The 18651-nt window shown below is 37.1% G+C and overlaps 1 protein-coding gene across 4 annotated transcripts in view; it reads right to left on the bottom strand.

Annotated features, from left to right (window-relative positions):
- Positions 1-5544: 5544 nt before the first annotated feature.
- PPM1A (protein phosphatase, Mg2+/Mn2+ dependent 1A) overlaps positions 5545-18651 on the bottom strand; it is a 35992-nt gene continuing 22885 nt past the window's right edge. For 3 of the 4 annotated variants that reach the window (XM_074868981.1, XM_074868984.1, XM_074868982.1), the window contains exons 4-5: positions 18417-18525; positions 15747-15855 (exon numbers count right to left, since the gene is read on the bottom strand). In XM_074868981.1, coding sequence (XP_074725082.1) covers positions 15747-15855; positions 18417-18525 — 218 coding nt within the window. Of the gene's footprint in view, positions 13427-15746; positions 15856-18416; positions 18526-18651 lie in introns of those variants that run through there. The other variant, XM_074868985.1, reaches the window with a different exon arrangement.

Here is an 18651-nt window from a genome sequence, read left to right as displayed (position 1 = left end):
AATGTGCAAATATTAATCTAATTAAGATTTAATCTAGAGAAATATCACATCATCTTTTCCCGTTCTAAGGTTCTTTTCACTGCAGATTTTCCCTACACTTATTTTGTGTGAATTTCTTTCGTTTCGAAATTTCTGCTGTGAGAAGTACTCCATTAGTGTCTTCTGATATGTTTGACTGTAAAGCACCAGCCATATGCATGGACAGATCCATATAAACATTTTAACTCATGAAGGTATCAAATTAAAACAAAATATTCTGAGCTGAGTGTAACGAATAAGAAAGCTCTCTTGTACGCTCAGTTAATTGGCTGACACCAGGGATCCAGGCAAAGCAATGCCTTTATCTCTTTCTCTTGTAATGAAGCAAGGAGCACAACTCAAAACATGTATTTTCTCTCCATCTTAGAGACCTATGGTCTGGTCTTGTGGCTTCATAAATATTTTTGTGAATGTGCTGCCAGAACAGGTCCAAAGAGTTTGAACACATCACGCAAAGGCCCCATCAGGGCTGTAATTAGGCGCAATGACACCCAAGGTTGGGTGGTGGAAAGCCAAAAGCTGATGCTACATGTAGACTTCTAGGCATTAATTAAAATTTCAGATCAAATCTCTACCACCCCCCAGATGCTTGTGAGGGACAACAAAGCGTGGCAGATCTACCTCAGGATGCTGGAGAGAGGGGAAAAAGATTCAGGTCAAAGCACACAACATACAAATCCTTGGGATGCCGTAGGGCGCAGTATGCAACGACCTCAGACTGTTTTGAAAATCGATTACAGAAGCCCGTCAGCTATTCAGCTGAGTCAATGACCCTATCTGTGCATGGCAAAAGGAAAACAACTACATCTTCTCTGAGCTAATATGTATGAGGGTTCCTGGCCCAAGATCCTCACGGTGGCTAGCAAAAGGGGACCTATGGAAACAGCCCCTCCCAGCTATTCTTCTTCAGACCAGGAGAGGAAAACATTGGCTTTCTTTGCATAAAAATTTGATTTTCATGAGATCAAAATAGATGAACCCCAGTTTCCCTCCTCCCCTTCAAAAAAACATCACCAGCTGTGCTAGGGGTCACGATGTAATAGACAAAGAACGTGTGTAATTCAGGAACTACAACTGCCTAATGAAATATATGTCAAAAGAGACAGCTGGCCTGAAGGCTTGGGCTGCCCAGTGTTTTTGTCTTAAGGTTCTCTCTAGCTAGAAGTACAGGAGAATTAGGACTGGTGAAATGGGGTAACTTTTATCTGGTATATTCAATTGCCAATGTCTCCTTTTTTGCACTTAAACTTGCACCTTTCGGGATCTGTAACTACTGTCCAGTTAAAGCTGCTCTGCTGAGGCAGTGTAAGCCATAACCAATGCGTGAGAACGAAGGGTTTTGCTCCCGGTGAGCAGAGCATTCAAACACAGGAGAGAACCATTACATGTGATTTGGGTAGCAAAGTAGTGGCAACATTAAGACTCATGATGCTCCAACAGACATAGAAAAATGAGCCTTATTGTGTTACTACTTGGGAGAGACTCTGCTTCTGAGAGCTGTTGCCATCATCCTCATTAGAGCAGGAGAACTAGTAAAGTTCTTGGTTAGTGACACACATTGAGTCTGCTCTCTCCATCAGTGCCTTAAAGCACAAAAGATATTTATGCTAACCATATAAAAACATTTTTAAACTGGTAAAGATGAAGGAATTGAGAATAAGGTTGGAGATCACTACTTCTAAAAAAACTTGTAAATTGGAGCACAGGGATTACATCGCTTAAAAACATACACTTCTCAGACATGAACATGATACACCAGCACCAGTTCACTAGACTAAACACATTTTCCAGGCAACAGTGCAAAAACCTTTTGAAGTCAAGCAATACTGAAGTAAAAAAAATAAAAAAGGTCAAAAGTAGCTCCATTAATTTTCTTTGCCTTAGCTAATGTAGACCATACAATTGTGTCTTCCTTTGTTTCTCTCTCTTCTTTCAGAAAAACCCATAGCAACGGTAGAGGAAATGAATTGTGGGTTCAACATATGAATGGGCTTACTTTTAAGCACGCGAGAAGCTCACTGGCTTCAGCTGGGACTGAATGTTCAGCATATGCTGCAGGGCTCTGCCAGCACGGGACCTACCAAGTGGAAATGGATGAAATGTCTATGCGCGGTCAGATAAGCTGAGACAAGGTATTCACACTACAGCGTGAATTAGCTGCCTGTAGAGAGGGGAAAGTCTAGCTTTTTAGCAGTGCACCTAAGAGCCTCAACCGTATTAGACCAGGTGGTATAGAAAGCAAGCATGCACTATTCCTAATATGAGAAAATGTAGAGAATGCACACAGATGAAAGAGGGAATGTAACAACACCTAGAGGATTTGCAGACTTTTACAGAATAGTCTGGCAGCTTCAGGCCAAAAAGAGATGGTTAAAGAAGAAAAATCAAAGGGACCAGGTATGTGCGAAAGGCAGCAGAAGGAATGTACTTCACTGCAAGCAAAGCAAGAACCAACCACAGAACAAGACCCAGCTCATTTGCGTACACAGGGAATATAAAAATTAGGCTAGAGGTTACAGTCTACCTAGAAACAAGGTGATAAGCACAGACCCTTATCAAATTTTAGTATGAAAGCTTTGTATTAGCTATTAGATCATAAGAGCTGGGCTGTGGCCTGGAGCAGCTTTCTTCTAGCACTGAACTCATGCCTGTGCTGAAGTTTTCAGATGCAGGTAAATCGAGACCCTCACCCTCAGCTTGACATCTGAAACTGGGGCAAGGTTCAGCCTATGAGGCTGGCCACCTATTAATATTTCCTAACAGAACAGTAAAGTTTTCATAATGAAACTCCTGTAAGTTTTAAGAGTGTAAAAGCATTCAGCTAACATATTTCTGTAATTAAATACTTACATTATTTCAACTCACGCTGTACACTTAACTGCTAATACTTTCAGCAAAAGCCTTCAGCCTCCTGTTTTGTTTTGGGGTGGTTTCTTGTTTGTTTGTTTGTTGTTTTTGTTTTTTTTTGTTTTTTTTTCTTCTCTCCAGAAACTGATTCCTGATATCCTGCCAGTTTCCAGTTCATTACTGGGAGTCAACAACCACCAACTGGAGGGTGACTTCACATACTTTCCTATTCCAATTGTATATAGTCTTCTAAGATAGCTGAAGGTGAGCATTAAAATCCCCCAAATAAACAAAAGACCGGAAAAACAGCAAAAAAATCCAAAACCACTCTGAAGTGCACACTTCAGGATACTTACATCAGTATTAAGACTGATTTGATTGTGTCACTTCATATTCTTGAGGTAACAGACTCCCACTACATCCATGACAGGGGTGAACACTACAAAAACAATAAATTATTCTTCAATGGGTTTCTGACCTTTTGGAAAAAGTAATCTGGATAAGTAGGAAATGCAGAAAAAAGCAGCACAGCTGCAAAAGACCTGGAGGACGGCCATGTCCAAATATCCTGTTCCTACTGTCTAGATCTTAGTCTAGGGACTCCACAAGTCATTTTAAAAACAGACCAGAAAAGCTTTTGTTTCCTTAAATGCCTTTTTTTTTTTTTTTTAATGCTTGTAACATACCTTGAATTACTTTGTTGAAGTAAATTCTACATAGCTGTTTTATCCTTACCTTCTTACAGTTTATTGGGCAGGATTCACGTTTCAGAGGAAGGTGACTGTTCTCACCAAGTTAAACTCGGTATTCACGAGCCAGCAGCAAACTGACATACCATTTCAGAGTAAAGAGGAAGAGCTGTGATGCGACTTTGGCAAGATGATACTTCCTAAAGAGAATCAGCAGGACACTGGACAGTGTCACAGACACCTCTACTACTAAGGAGTAGAGGTAAAGAAAGCACATACAGCTAATTGTATTTACTTCATATCTGCTCCACTGTACAAATAAACTCACTGGTTTGAACATCTATTCAGCAAACTTTTAATTCAAGTCTAAGTGGTAGGTCACAGCAAAATTTTCAGTCCTGTTTAACAGGATTAAAAACCTGGCTAGCAAATATTTTCTTAGAGGATGAACACCAGAAAAAGTTGCTAATTGGGAAAAGAAAATAAATCTCTCACAGGTGTGGCTCATAAGTAGGATCTCTGAAAGGTTGCAGATAATTTTAAGCTCTCTCACTTTCAGTAAAAACATTGGAAAATTTGCACTAAAACTGGTAAGTACACATTAACTTAGTCAATATATGAATTCTCGATATATTGATGAATTCCCAGTCCTGCAAGCTCACAAATGAGAGCCATATACCAAGTTCACTCAATTCCCAGAGCCTCTCCTGTGTATGCATATTTGCAGGGATAATCAACTTAGTTATTTCTATCAGTAACTGTAAACAATTCTTCCTGCTACTCTTTGCCAAATTCACCTTCATTCCTTCAGAACATCACATTAGAATATACTCTAATATACTTAAAAATTCCTGAAATCTAAAATTGAAATCAGTTAAATGATTTAACTGGGCTTCAGGGTTCTACCTCTTTTAAATTAGCTCATGTAAATGCTGTCTGATTAAATTCAGCTACAATGAACACCTTAAGTTAGCTTAACATTTCTATCTAAACAGCTCCAATGACATTCAAACTTATTATTACACATCAAGATTAAAAAAATATTTAAATTAACAAACAATGCTGTTCAGAGGTATATTATTCTTTGGCTTTGAGAAAAAATACACTAAAATGTAAATTTCCAATCAGATGGGATAAAACATTCTCTCCATAAACTTTGAGCTAGAAAACAAAGGGATATACTCTGTCTCCCATGTTGGCTCCATTAATGTAAACCAAGGCTAATAGCCAATCATATCACGGCAATTTCAGTTTTTTAATCCACAGAAAATATTCCCTCATCTTGCTACACAACTTGGTAGTTCCGATTTTTAATCCTTGAAGGGATGGGACTGAATCTTTAGAAGAGACGAGTTTGCTCCAGGTCACAGGTGACAGCAGAGTACCCTCCTGCCCCTTCCCCTGGTTTCATTTTTATAGTCCACGTCAGAATCCTACCAGCTCTCTGTCTATAAAGACTTCCAGAGAAGATAAATATGAACAGATAACATATAGACTCATTTGCCTTCTGAATAATGCTAAAACCAGTGTAAAGATTTATTTTAGCCTTTAGCATCCTTAAATTCTTAGAAATTATATTACAAAAGTCTATCCCCTGTTTTACAGGGCTGAATCAAGGCAGAAGACACAAATACATTTTGCTCCTGTGTGACTTGGTTTTCCAGAATTTGGGCACCCTAATCAATCCCTAGCTCTCTTGCAAACTCCAGACCAGGTGGCCTCTGGGGAACACCATGGCTGGAGCCAAGCGCACGCTGCTTTGTCTTGGAATTTCAATGTGTAAGGGGAAAAACTGGGAAAAGGAGGATTTTTATTACCGTAACTAAAAATGATTAAAATAAGCACTCAATATTCCATTTTAGTATAACTATCTTGAATCAGAAAACTGAAGGAGGCCTGAAAAGTTTGTAAATTAATAACAGCAAAACGATGTGAAAATGGTTTATAGCATACCACTCAAATACACACACACGATGTAATTGCCTGTTTTATTTAGTGGAATCACTTCTGTAGATTAGAAATATTTCCAATTCCCATTTACTGCAATGCAAGCCTCCACCATTGACAGGCATGACGCAGTTTGTTCAACTGATTCCAAACAAAAAAAAAAAAAAAAAGTACAATCTCAAAAGTTAAGTTAGAAACTAAGTTCACACATTTTCTTTGGGACCAGGAATCTGTACATAGTACAAAATATACATTTATTGAACTTTCTGTAAACACACAGTTTGAATTGTGTAAAACTGTAAATAGTGGGTGAACTACGTGGAGAATAATTTATTATATATTGTTATACATTCTACTTAAGGAAAATAGTTATGCTCTTGTATATTACTCTGTTAAATTTATAAATTCCATAATGAAGCTGTGTAATCTGCAAACATGCTTTTCAAGCTTAAATCTCTCCATTCATAACACACATTTATACAGGTCATCAATGAAAAAAAGTTACACTTTCCACAAAATAGATATAAAGAGGTCATGAATTTCTAAAAAGACAGGCACAGCATGTCACTACAAATGAGACTCTTATGATACGATGTGGAGTCAATTCTGTGAGAAGACAGGTGAAAACTCTCTAATTCAGCATGTTTGTACGTGGTCTTAGTAACAAGACAGATGCTAGAAACCAAAATCTCTGCTTTGAAAGATTTATGAAGCAGTCAGTTCTGGAAATCAAACCTCACACTTTTCAAATATCCAGTATTCCCTGGCTAGGAGAATCTAGGCTTTTGTCTCATATTAACCCTTTGTTGCTAGGCATTTAGTTTTCCAAGTTGTGAACTACCCGGCACAATTTTCCAAGAACATTTGCATAATCCAGCACTTACTCCAAAAACTAGATTCCTGGCACCAAAGAGTTAGATCTGGTTAATAAATACAACTTAACTCTTGGTACTCAAGGTCACTGCGAATCACACCATCAGCAATAAAACGTATGCTAGGAAATCCCAACTTCCAGCATCAAACAATTGCACGGCATTAACTCGCAAAAGGTGTGGTGACAGGTACTGCGGCGTCTCACGTACTGGGGACTGTTGGATAATGCCCAGTTTCCAATTTAACAGTCTGGAAATTTCAATTGACAGCTGACTTGCCAGTCTAGCATCAAACACTCAGCAAGAATACAAAGTTTCCCTAAAAACACTGACAAAGATCCTTTCAGTAGGTTCGTCACTGGACATGGAAATAATGTAAATGTAAAAATGTAAATTCAGCACATTTATTCCTACATTTTTAGGGTCTCACTGTTTTTCCATCCTGGGTAACTCATTTTGGGTTTCATCCTTTTATTTATTCTTTACAGCTAAAAGCACTACATCAAAGACCAAATCTCTTAAACTGTGCCCTTCTGATGTTTAAAAGAAAAAAAATGCTGACTTACATGTTTAAAGAATTATGGAATTGTTACCTCCAATTAACATTTTAACATTACCACCTTCTTCCCTTTGGCTTTGAGAAGCTTTTTCAAAACCAAAACTGAATAAAGATTACGTTTCTTTTTCATTCCAAGAAAAGTGGGACAGTTAAGGCTCCAACAATACATGGTCAAACTTTATATATTGTGAGTAAAGCTCCATCAACGTCAGCAGGATGTAAAGTTACGTGCCTGATTTTCCCAAGACTATCTTAATTTAATTTTCCCCTGTAGCTTGAACAAAAATACTGTGCTTCAGCCTGAAATCCCAACAGTGAAAATGAAATCAGCTACTCAGTATTTCCATTGCTCAGACTGGGTTGAATTCAGTAACACAAGTGAAATTAAACTCTGGACTTTAGTCTACAGGCATTGATAGAAGTATGTACTGTTTTATGACCCGCCAGTCTCAGTTTTCTCATTTTTCTTCTCAAAGATATTTCTCCAAAGAAAGAACAATGGCTCCTCCTTCAGCTCTGGAGGCTTACTCAATATGTATGGAGAGCCCTGTCTACTTTAGCTCTAAAAATCCCATGCTTGCACCAGCTCTTCAGAGCCATACAGTTAAGGGAAGCAAATATGAATTTCAGTTTTGGCTGAACGTCATTGAGCAAGCTGAGAAGTGCAGATGTAGTGCTCTTAAAGGAAAATGTTACTGTCTAACACATCACTTGCCCTTGCAAATAAATGGCTGGTTACACAGTAGTAAAGACCATTTGTTTTTTCTTTTTTTTTTTTGAGGAAAAAAAAAAAGTAGATGCCTAGTGATATTTTAAGCATTTGGGCAGAAATCGGTAAAAGTTAAATGTAAAAATCTGGCTACGCATAAAACAATACATACTCTAGGAATCTGACCTGTCATCCCACCTCTACTTCAGTTTTGACACTTTTAGCACAAAACTATTTCATTAATTCTATAAAAGGCATTTTTAAAGTTAAACCCATTTTCCCAAATTTTGTGGTTGCAAAGTTTAGGGGTTTTGTTGTTGTTGTTGCATTTACAGCAAGCCTCCTCCAAAACCCTTTCCTAAGACACTGTTATCACTCCTGTTCTCTTAGCTTGGAAGCAAAGACTTTAGAAGGGTGTGAGGGAAAAAAAAAAAAAAGATCTGGTTTACTGCTACTCAAAAGGAACATCAAATAAAAACACAGATAAAGCAAGGAATATGCGTAGAGGCTAGATCACTATAGGGCAAGAACTATGATACAATCAGGAGATTAAAGCCCCAGAGATTTTTTTCACGTATTAAGTACATAGTAGAAATATTCATAGATTTTTCTGGAAACAAGTTTTCAGTGGGAGATAATGTAAACTCAACTTTTAGCATGTTGTATATTCTTTTTTTTCTACTTGAAAGCATTTAGTGGTCCATGAGAATAAAGACAAGCTTTAAGTTTTCCTACAGCTTCCTGAACTGTCAACAAATGCCATGGCCCAGGTGACTGCTATCTCATTTACAAAACAACATTATTAAGCAAAATAGGGCTGCAGAGTGCTTCAGGAGGAGCACACCTGGGTCTGCAGAGATCTGCAGACAGTGCAAACACTCCAGAGATAGCTCGAGAAGAGCTCACCAAAAGATTGAATTCTTGGATCAGTATTTCACAGACAGGTCAGTCAAAAGTACTTAGCCCCAGATTATTGTTTTTAAATTTTGCCCCATTTTTACAGCTTATAGCAGGAATCACATTCATTTTATGCACTACAGCATCCTAGAAATTCATGTGTGGAGTCTCTTTTTACCACTTCAAGAATTAAAAAACCTATCCAGCCAAGTAGAGATTTATACCATGTATTGGTATATAAAGGCTCAGGTTATCATCATCTCAAACACGTGTAGCACTAGGAACAAGGAGCTATTCTAGTTATCTAGGAGACATTATTTTCACACCTCATGAAGCTTGGCACAGAGTAACAACTCCATTTTCTACAGCTCTATAGCTCTCACAGTTTTGCTGTTTCTGAACCTATGCAAGGTACATAAAGTTTGTATTAAAATACCGTATTTGCCAAACGATGAGGAAAAGGGTAACATTTTACTAAAGGTTAGCCAATTTCAGACATGGGCAAGTTTAAATATCAAGAAATTTAAATATACCAAGTCATTTGTGCATAAAAGCAATTCAAGAAGGTGCGGGTAGAGATGAAGGTGAACATCTCAGCATGATGAAATCCTGATGTACACTGAAAAAAGGTAAACTGTAACAACCGTATCATTAAGCTAATTGTGGCAGCCATGCCGTCCATCCCACAGGACAGAGCTACATACATCTAGAGAAAGTGAACGAACAGTAAGTTTGTCAGCATGGAACTCATACACAAGACAACATTAAAACCAGTCTCATGATTCCACTTTTAAGAACGTTTACCAAACCAAAATGTTTGTCTTTAGAGTGGAGAAAGATCTGCAAAGGCTTCAATACTCCCTACACAGGTCAATCATTTATCTGCGTTTCAGGTGTGGTTTCCCAAACTGTGGCAGAAGGGGTGGTGCAACCATATCTTTGCTCTCAGTCCTGCCTCCCCACTCTGCATCTTGCCCTCGTACCAGCATCCCATAGCTGGATTATCAACTTACCCAGCTGGAGAGCACAGTTTCTTTCTCCTAACTGCATGGCCACATAAGCATGAGTGCCGGCACAAAAAGGGCATAGGGGCAAACTTACAGAAATAGTTTAGTCTTAATATAAGTCAATCACGAAACCATATCCTTAGTTCATAAATTACAAAAAAAATGAAATGCAATAGGGAGTCTATCCTTTCCCAATGAATCAAATTAAGATGGGATTCTTATCAGGGAATCAGTTGAAGTGACAACTGTTCCCTGATTTTGTTAAATCACCTTTTTAAGTTTCCAGTTCTTGAACTCAGCAAAATGGCTGATTTTAACCTATACAGTTGAGACAGTACCAGCTTTGCAATAAGCAATGTAATGGACACCGAAGTCAGTTTATTGTAAATACATGTTAAAATGATTAGCTTTGGCACCTGCAACAATTATCAAGGTAAGTGCTACCATTACTGATCTGCTGCTTAATATTCATTCAGGCAGCCCACTAGTACGACACAACCGCAATTCAGCGTAGTTCAGTGACAAGCAGATGAAATCTCTCTCTCTGATTCTGACTTCTGCCGAAGATTAAAATGAATGATGGCCACGCATCAAGGTCTTTGTGGTGCTGCTTCCTGGCTAGGCAAGAGCAAGCCAGGAGAAAGGCCCTGGCTTCATAACTCGCACAGGATCTGCAGATTTCCACCCCCACCACGTGTACCAGGGACTCTATTGATACAACAGATTTACAAAGCCTTGCAAATCTAGGACCCTACTTAATGTAATCGTATTTAGTTGATCCAACACTGGTTTTAAAACACATTTTAGAAGCCTCTGTCTTGAACATATTTCAATGCTGAATTAGCGAGAATTACTTGAAACAGTTGTCTATAAAGCAGTACAGGTATTCTCCCAGAACGATCAGTGAAACATTTAATCTGACTATAACAAAACTCACAGAAACTGAAGGCAGTGAAGCTGTCAAATGTAGAAGGAAAACAAAGTCGCATGGCATACGAAGCAAAGTAGCTTTACAAATGTAATTTCCTTTTAAAAACAAGCAAATTGGGACCATCCTATTTGAACATGTATTTAAAAATACATCTTTTAACATCACACAATTTCCATTTTTGTCACACAGGAATCTTTTTCCAAGAGGGAAATAAATAGCACACAATACTTCAAAAAAAAAAAATTGCTGCCTTGCCCCTGAGGTGCTAATGTTTTTAGCATTTAAAAAAAATTTCTGGTGCAAGAAGGAGATGCACAAAGGTGCAAAAGTGCCTTTTTCTTTTCAGAGCAGTGAAAAGTACAGCTTGTCTCTTTTCTAGGATGCTTTATACACTTAACTCGTATATTTTGTAATCAAAATCTGTATCTAAAATGGCAGTGTTTATGCATACACAATAGATTCAGTGCTCTGACCTCATCAAAACGCTGAACATAGGTGGGAGAGAGAAAGGCCTGAAACGGGCTTTCTTCCACTACCCTCAAACCTAGTTACATCGCCTGTAGCAATAGCAGAATTATTTTTTTTCTAACCTTTAGGAGACCTCATAAGAAGAGGCTTCAAATATATCATTTGTCACTGAGACAGTTTAAGTGATTATGGTTTGAAGTATGGCTTTTCACACCACAGTTTTGCTTCCGATTTTTAAAGTTTAAAACTCAAAGGTTCCACAGTCCAGTTCAAGGTTTTGCAGTTTCCAAAACTAAACTTTAGTCTCTATGAGAAAGGACAGAACTTTATCTGCCTAGTCCTACATTAAGTTTAGCTTTTTGCACTAATACACCATGTTTTATTAAATATGCTTGTTAATTAGGTGCTGTGAAGCTATAACTTAACATTATTATAGTTTTGCACTCTACAACAAAATTAGACATTTTAAGCATTTATTCATAGGTAGGTAAGGAACTGGTTCTTTAAGCAAAAATTGCTATAAATTTATAAATACAAATAGTGCTTATGTTTTCTTCATTCATGCTTGAACAGATTACAAACTGAATACAATGAAGTTACGTTTAAGCACCCCACATAGACAAGAGGGATAAAAGAAAAGTTTGCTGGTATATACTATACTTAGTTCCAAGACACTATAAGTTACTTTTTCACTGTTCAGTGTTCCCTAACTCTGCATTAGTTTTAAGGCTATATATACAAATATGTATATTTCAAAGTTAGGGAAAGACAAATATAGCAAAATGCATGGTACTACATTTTCCTATCAAAAAGTAATTATACACCAAGTTTTGATTCCATTTAACTGCAGTAAATGTTACAATCTACTTGTTTTACTGATTTTCCTTTTGGGGAATCTGCCTACTAAATGAGTAAACTACATATTAAATACAATATTTTCAACCAAAATGACAATACAAGGTGCACAAAACAGCAGTTTTGCAAACACGACTGACTTGAAAACTTAATTTTTGTATGCTCAAATGGGAGAAAGCTAAGCTTAAATCAAATTAGTTTATTATCTTATAAAATTTTAAATTAGAATTTTAAACAACAAACAGTTAAATATAGTCAACATGCTATATCTCAAATCACGAGTACTGTTTAACCACTAGTCTCTCATTCTAAGTGGGTCAATTAAAAACACACACCATAAAATGTTAAAGATTGTCAGGCTTTGACAAATGTATTTTTATCAAACAGTAGGCAAATTCAAACCAATGCACATCTTCAGTGGGGAGGAAAAAAAAAAAAACAAACAGCAAAAAGCCTGAAAAAATCCACACTTGTAAAAAATAGGGTAACGGATTAATCCCACATCATCGTCTAGCATATGGCTATGTCTTGGGCAATAATCAAAATCCTTCCCATTTTAAAAATGGGCTACCAATTAATAAAAATATTCTTCCACAAGTAAAATATCATTTACAATGGCACTGACATTTTAAAAGGCAGGAAAAAAGGAATTACACATTTATGGATAAATTTCTTGTTTGTTAAATCAAGCTTTATTGATAAAATGGAATTCAAAGTATTTTACTTGGAACAGCAGCAGACCCAGCCAATCAGGATTGTAAAAATGCTGCAGACTCCTACTGTATGTAGAAAGCTGCCTGTTCGAGCTCAGTGATTAGTAGTTTCAGGTAAGGGTTAATGAAAAAAAAAGAGGTGCAAAGAATCAAGGCATTCTAATCCCAAGGTTCATACGTGTATGAACACAATACTATTAATAGGGCATGATTTAACTCCCACTGAAGTCAAAATCAGAACTCCCTTTAACTCAATGTGAGAGCAGGAGTGCGTCCAAGAAAACAAGATACGTTTGTTGAAGAATGTGCACTACTCAGTTATTTTTCCATTGCCAAGCAAATTCACACACTGTAATTTCTGGTAAGTTGCCCAAAAGTTCAGCTTTCATATAAAACAAAAAGTTATCTTTACAGTTTTGTGCACCTCTTGAGCACCTAGCTGGCTAGGCTGCTGCTCCTTGCAATCCAAAACCACAACATGAATTTAAAGGGATATATATTGTTGCATCACACAAGCCAAACATTTCTTCTAACCTTTATAGTGATTTAAAGCAGTTCATAATTAAATATGAGCATTTTGTACAAAGACAATTGCACTTTACAAAAACAAAATCATACAACATAAATTGCTGGAGTCTGATTTACAACATGAATTATGGTTTGAAATCACGTTTACAGAAGTCTGTTTTACAAAAAAGATCAGTTCCTGGGCTAGATGTCATACTGCTGTAGTCACTCTCACCAACACATCATATTTCCTTCTTTAATTAAGGTTGAGGATGGATGTTAAGAAGGGTGACTGAGGTTGGGCTGCACTTTCATTTGAAGGACGAAACGTGAACTCCACAGCCAGATGAGCAGTTTTACCACATATCATCAGTTGAGGCAGAATCCTTAAAAGAAAAAAAGAAGGAACCCTTTAAAGTCTGGAGTGCCCATAGTTAGAGCAGTTTCTAGATAATCCAGACTGAAAAGGGTAAAGACTTAAATCATTTCAGGAGTCTGTTTTCTCTCCCCTTTCAGAAATAGCATTTAAGAAGTATCTAAAAACCATATATGCTTAATTAATGAAGCATTAGTACCAAGACACTTCAAAATCTGACCAAGTGTTTTGTAATAGCCTTATCAATCCTCAAAATAATATCCTAGGAACATTATTCAAAAGCATTCCCAGAGTAGTTAGAAGTAATACAAAATGGACACACTTACTACACAGGTGTGTTAACAGAGCAGGATGTGCCTCACGCCATTTGTTATCATCATTACCCCCTTTTGTGTTTTCAACCCTCCCTCACTGCATAGAAGACACAGTCATCAACTGACACCCTGTTATAATTCAGATCAATTTTAACACTTACAATTTAAGGTTAGATAAGTATAGTTTGGGCAACTGCAGGAAACCCTAATTTTGGATGGTAATAAAACCGCAAGGGAAAAAAAAAGTAAGAAAAAAAAATTGGAAGCAGACACATGCCATGCTCTAATTCATAACCATATGGCCACACTACATGGCATTACAACCACACGTTCAATACTTGAGTAACCCTAAAATTTGGTCCATTTAGGCCCACAAGAAACAGCAGATTTTAGTAAGTACCACACCCCTGAAAAATGTTTAACTGATTCCTGCTATCAGTTAAAAAAAAAAATTCTAGTACAAATCAAATATTTAATTCTAGTAAGTTTTTTAGTCCATTGGCCTTTTTGTCATGTCCATTTTGTTTCCCTTGCTTAGACTGTTCTATATTCAGCTTTCTCTAACTGCCTCATCAGCTGGGTACACAGGTTAACACCACAACTAAGAAGCAGGACCACAGCTCAGCAGCTGAAGCAACAGCGAAGTCAGTAGCACAGGCATCAGAGCAAACTGGTTCTGTACTGCAATCTTTGGTTGTTCCAGCATTACCTGCTACCTCCCCCTAAATAATTAAGGGACATGATGGGCTTCAACAACAGCGTACGCTGGTGCTTCCACAACTACGCTTCCCTATCATTACTAAGACTACAGGAGGTAGAAATATTACTCCTCTTTAAAGGCACTGCATTACTGATTCCAGAGAAAAGAGGCTAATTAAGTCTCTTAGCAATGCCACATATGACAATTTCTTAGCACTAAAGTTCTGCACCCTTCATTCAAACTTGCACACAGAATTCATTACAAACCATAAAGAACAGTTGGCACGGAGGAGTAGTTAAAAAAAAAATTCACTAAAATTACCCTTTGCAAAAGTACCACCTCCAGTTTTTTCTTCAAGACCAGAAGTAGCAAAGGAGAGCAATTATATGAAAGACCAAAATGGTTGTGTTTGTTTCAAGTGCAAGGATGAAGAATAAAAGCAGTAGTGAGTAAAAACACAGGAGCTGCATGCCAACTATTCAGTATGCAAATTTCTGTATCCAAGTTGCCAACATCATCACAAAACAAAGAAGTTTGTGTACTGTACATTTGTAGACCAGTAACATACTCTAGAATGTATTTTGAAGGTAAAGTATCCTCTTTCAGCCACTATTTAGGAATTTTTATGCTAAAGATATAGTAAGAACTGTCAAATAAACTAGCATCCAGTTGTAAAGCCAATGCACAATTCTTTATGTCTGGATGCATTTCACTCATGTCACATTAAGCATGTAAGTAATTTTTGCAGATACGTAAAGGATCAATTTAACTGCTTTATGAAGTACAGCACTTCTGGTGACAGAACGTTATTTCCAGTGATCTGACTGCAATTGGGATCACTGTTCATAATTTAGTTTTGGGTTTTTTCCCCCCACTGACAGCAGATTCATGTCTCCAATTACCGAGATATAAGAACCTAAGCTGTATGCTTCCCGTAAGATGCTCTATGCTGAAGAACAAAAGTGCTTACACAGTCCGTTTGGAAAATTAATATATCCTTAAAGCATATAGTTACAAATCTGTTTAACCTACAAAAATAGCCTTTTTCATCTTGGTATTCGGGGAAAATGTCTCCCATAATACATTACTTTTTTGCACTATTTGGCAGGAAAGCATTTGGAAACCCAGACAGGATTCAAATAATGAAATTCCAGAGGCCAAATGAATCAACCATACCAGAGTTTTGAAACTATGATCAGCAGAAGGCAGCAGAAGACAATTACAAAACATAGACCAAAGAGCACAACATTGCTATTGCTTCTTTGGGGAAAGGGGTCTTTTAACAAGAACTAGCAATGTGTTTCTTTACAAAACAACTAAAATAACTTGGGTGGGGGGAAGGATAATGCAAGAGAAAGGATACTTACAGTATCATCATTCCTGTAGGGGTTCAGTCTGTTATAAACAGCTTCAATCACACTCCGTCTAAAGCAAAAAAAACCCACAAGATTTTAAGATTGTGTCTTTTTTTTTTTAAAGTCAAATTCCCTAAGTACAATTTTAAAGTCAAACTTTAAAAGGTTTTTAATTCACAGAAACAAGTTTACTGCAAGTTAGCACTAAGTGTCTTTAAACACCAAACACAGCTACCACATCCTTTAAAACCTCTTGGGTTCAAGAAAAACAAGGCTGAATACCAGAGTTCAGCAGGAGAAGAGCACAATCTGACATTCAGAGGACGCTGCAATGCTGCTTGGTGCTATGTCTCTTGACTTTGACAAAGGGCATCAGAAAGCTTGATGGATGTTGAATGCCCTGGCCATTTGTGTGTCTGATGAACACTGCAGTAGTACTTCATGTATGATGGCACTTTTACAGGGGAATATATTTTTTTTGTTTTCTGGATGTGCAAAAATTGCACTCTGAAGTACATTTTTGTTCATGTTACACTCTGAAATGTACTTTCCACATGCAAACCTGGAAAAATTATTTCTGAAGCAAAGCAATACTCTGTTACAATAATACATCCAACACTCTCCCGCAACTTTTCCTCAAAAAAATTTAAACGGCAGATAGCAGTTCTATGTATTGTATCTTCAGACTGAGAATAATTTTGTCTGGTGAAAAATATTAAAAAAATTAATTCAAGCCTCTTGACAGTTTCCTCCTTTAAATAAATTTGCTTTGCATATTTAAGATAGCTGTAACTAACTTTCACCTCTGGTATTCTTGGCTTTTCTAATATTGATAGGAAATATTGATAAAATATTAATAGAAAAATTGCAAACAACATGTAAATGAGCGACTTTTTTTTTTTCACAGGGTGAAAAAGTTTTATTGAAAATTGATACTCAAAAAAACCCCAGACCAATGTGAGGCTGAAGGAAGAGGAAGTATTTGCTTTACCCAGCATATAAAGAAACAGCTTTGGAGGGGGTGCAGGAAGGAAAGAGGGGAGTAAAAAAGACAGGAATTATAGATCGGACTTTAAAAGAAACTTTCTTCCAGATCCCCTTTCTGCAGAACGAAGTATGATGAAGTAGCAGACTACAACTGCGATACAAAACAAACTTCAAAGAACAACCTTTTAACTGCTCATGAATGCATGCAGAGCAATCACAAAGGGGTGCATTAGAAGAAAAAAAGCAGATGATAGGCTTTATAATCATCCGGTAACACTGAAAAGTGAGGAACTACCATGCAGCAGTATAAACATCATAGTGAATCTAGTGAATGATTATAGGGCATGGAAGAAGAGGCTGAATTTAAAGCAATAAAAACAAGCAATTACACACAAAGTACATTGCACATATGAACTGGAAAGCTCCCCTTATCTTTCAAGAAATATGTATCTTTGCTTCTAAATAAGGCAGGTTTCTTGAAAGGCATTATTTTCCTTCCAAATTGGCAGCAGTGCTTTGAGTTACACCAACATTCAATTAAATCCATACTTCTATCACTCCCTTTTCAAACTAGTATCACTAAAACACAAAATCCCACAGAAGTCAGTCCCTTCAGCACTTCCTCACAACCATGATGCTACTGCTAGCCAAAGGAAATTGAGAAAAATCAATTTGTATGCCGTATTTCATGAGTAACTGACTCATCGATACTTCAAGACTACAGCAACGCATCCTAAATAGATGCTGCTATTATATTTAAAATTGCCATCTCTCCTCTTCCTAGTCAAACAGTTCATATAAGAACAATTTTGTTTTGCAAAGTCATCTTTACAGTTCAGTTATCATTTATTCAATTACATACCTACAGTCTTCATGTTTTGGTGTAACAATACAAAAATCATACTCTGAAGGGTTAAAAATATAGTCTGTACCATATGTGCCCAATCCATTTTAACACAGCCCAGGTTCCTGAACAATCTTTTGAACCAAAAAGCATTTGGTTTGGCGTGCAAACAAGCTAAGCACATTGCTTCCTTAAAGACTGAACACTGATTTGAAAAGCCACAGAGCATCAACATGAACTCTTCAAGGACAAAGCCAGCCTATATAAAGCTGTAAATTTAACTTCCCACTTCTCTGACAGACTTCTATCTGTTTTCAGATTTGTCACAAGCAGAGATACAAAAGCAAACTTTTAGGAAATTACAACATTGCTTTAGCTACAGACAAGAAAAGAAAGCTGCCAAGCAAAACATCATGTGCGTATGCATATCACTTCTTGTTGAAGCGCAGAACTACATACCCAATTACTACAGTCAGTGCATTATTTTTGCATCTTCAAATGCAACCGCCCACCCAGAAAACCCAGTTAATTACAAAAAAACAGACACACTCAGGCCACCCTTAAAAAACCCTCAGTCCTTCCCAAAACTACAGTTTGACATTTAATTTTAGTAGTGATTCATAGTTAGCTCCGTTCTTATGCTTGTCCTTTTCAGTCAGAACAACTGAGTAATAAAGATTGGAGAACAGATCATCACCTTTTGTCCTGTACCCTTCTTCCCTCCCCCCACTTTTAAGAGTGGCCTTACAGTTAAGTTTTGATTTAAATCAAAAACCACATTTACACTGATGTGAACTCACTTGCTTGCCAATTCACCCCCTGGCGGGAGGTTTGGGATGCTCTCAGTTGCTAACGTACGCATCACGTGGACTAAGTCTGGGACTCCTTCACCCTGCTTCTTTATGATCTCTGGGAATCAGAAGTACTTTTTTTGTAAGTGCAGTCCAAATTTAACTTAAAAAGATTGAAACACTCAGTTTTATAAAAAGGCAGCTTAACTTTTGTTAATATATATATATATAAAAAAAAGACGAC

The sequence above is a fragment of the Strix uralensis genome, chromosome 4 (genome assembly GCF_047716275.1).
Source record: "Strix uralensis isolate ZFMK-TIS-50842 chromosome 4, bStrUra1, whole genome shotgun sequence".
NCBI classification, from domain to species: Eukaryota; Metazoa; Chordata; class Aves; order Strigiformes; family Strigidae; genus Strix; species Strix uralensis.
The sequence above is the reverse complement of the archived record's forward strand: the minus strand, read 5'-3'. Positions and strand labels throughout refer to the sequence as shown.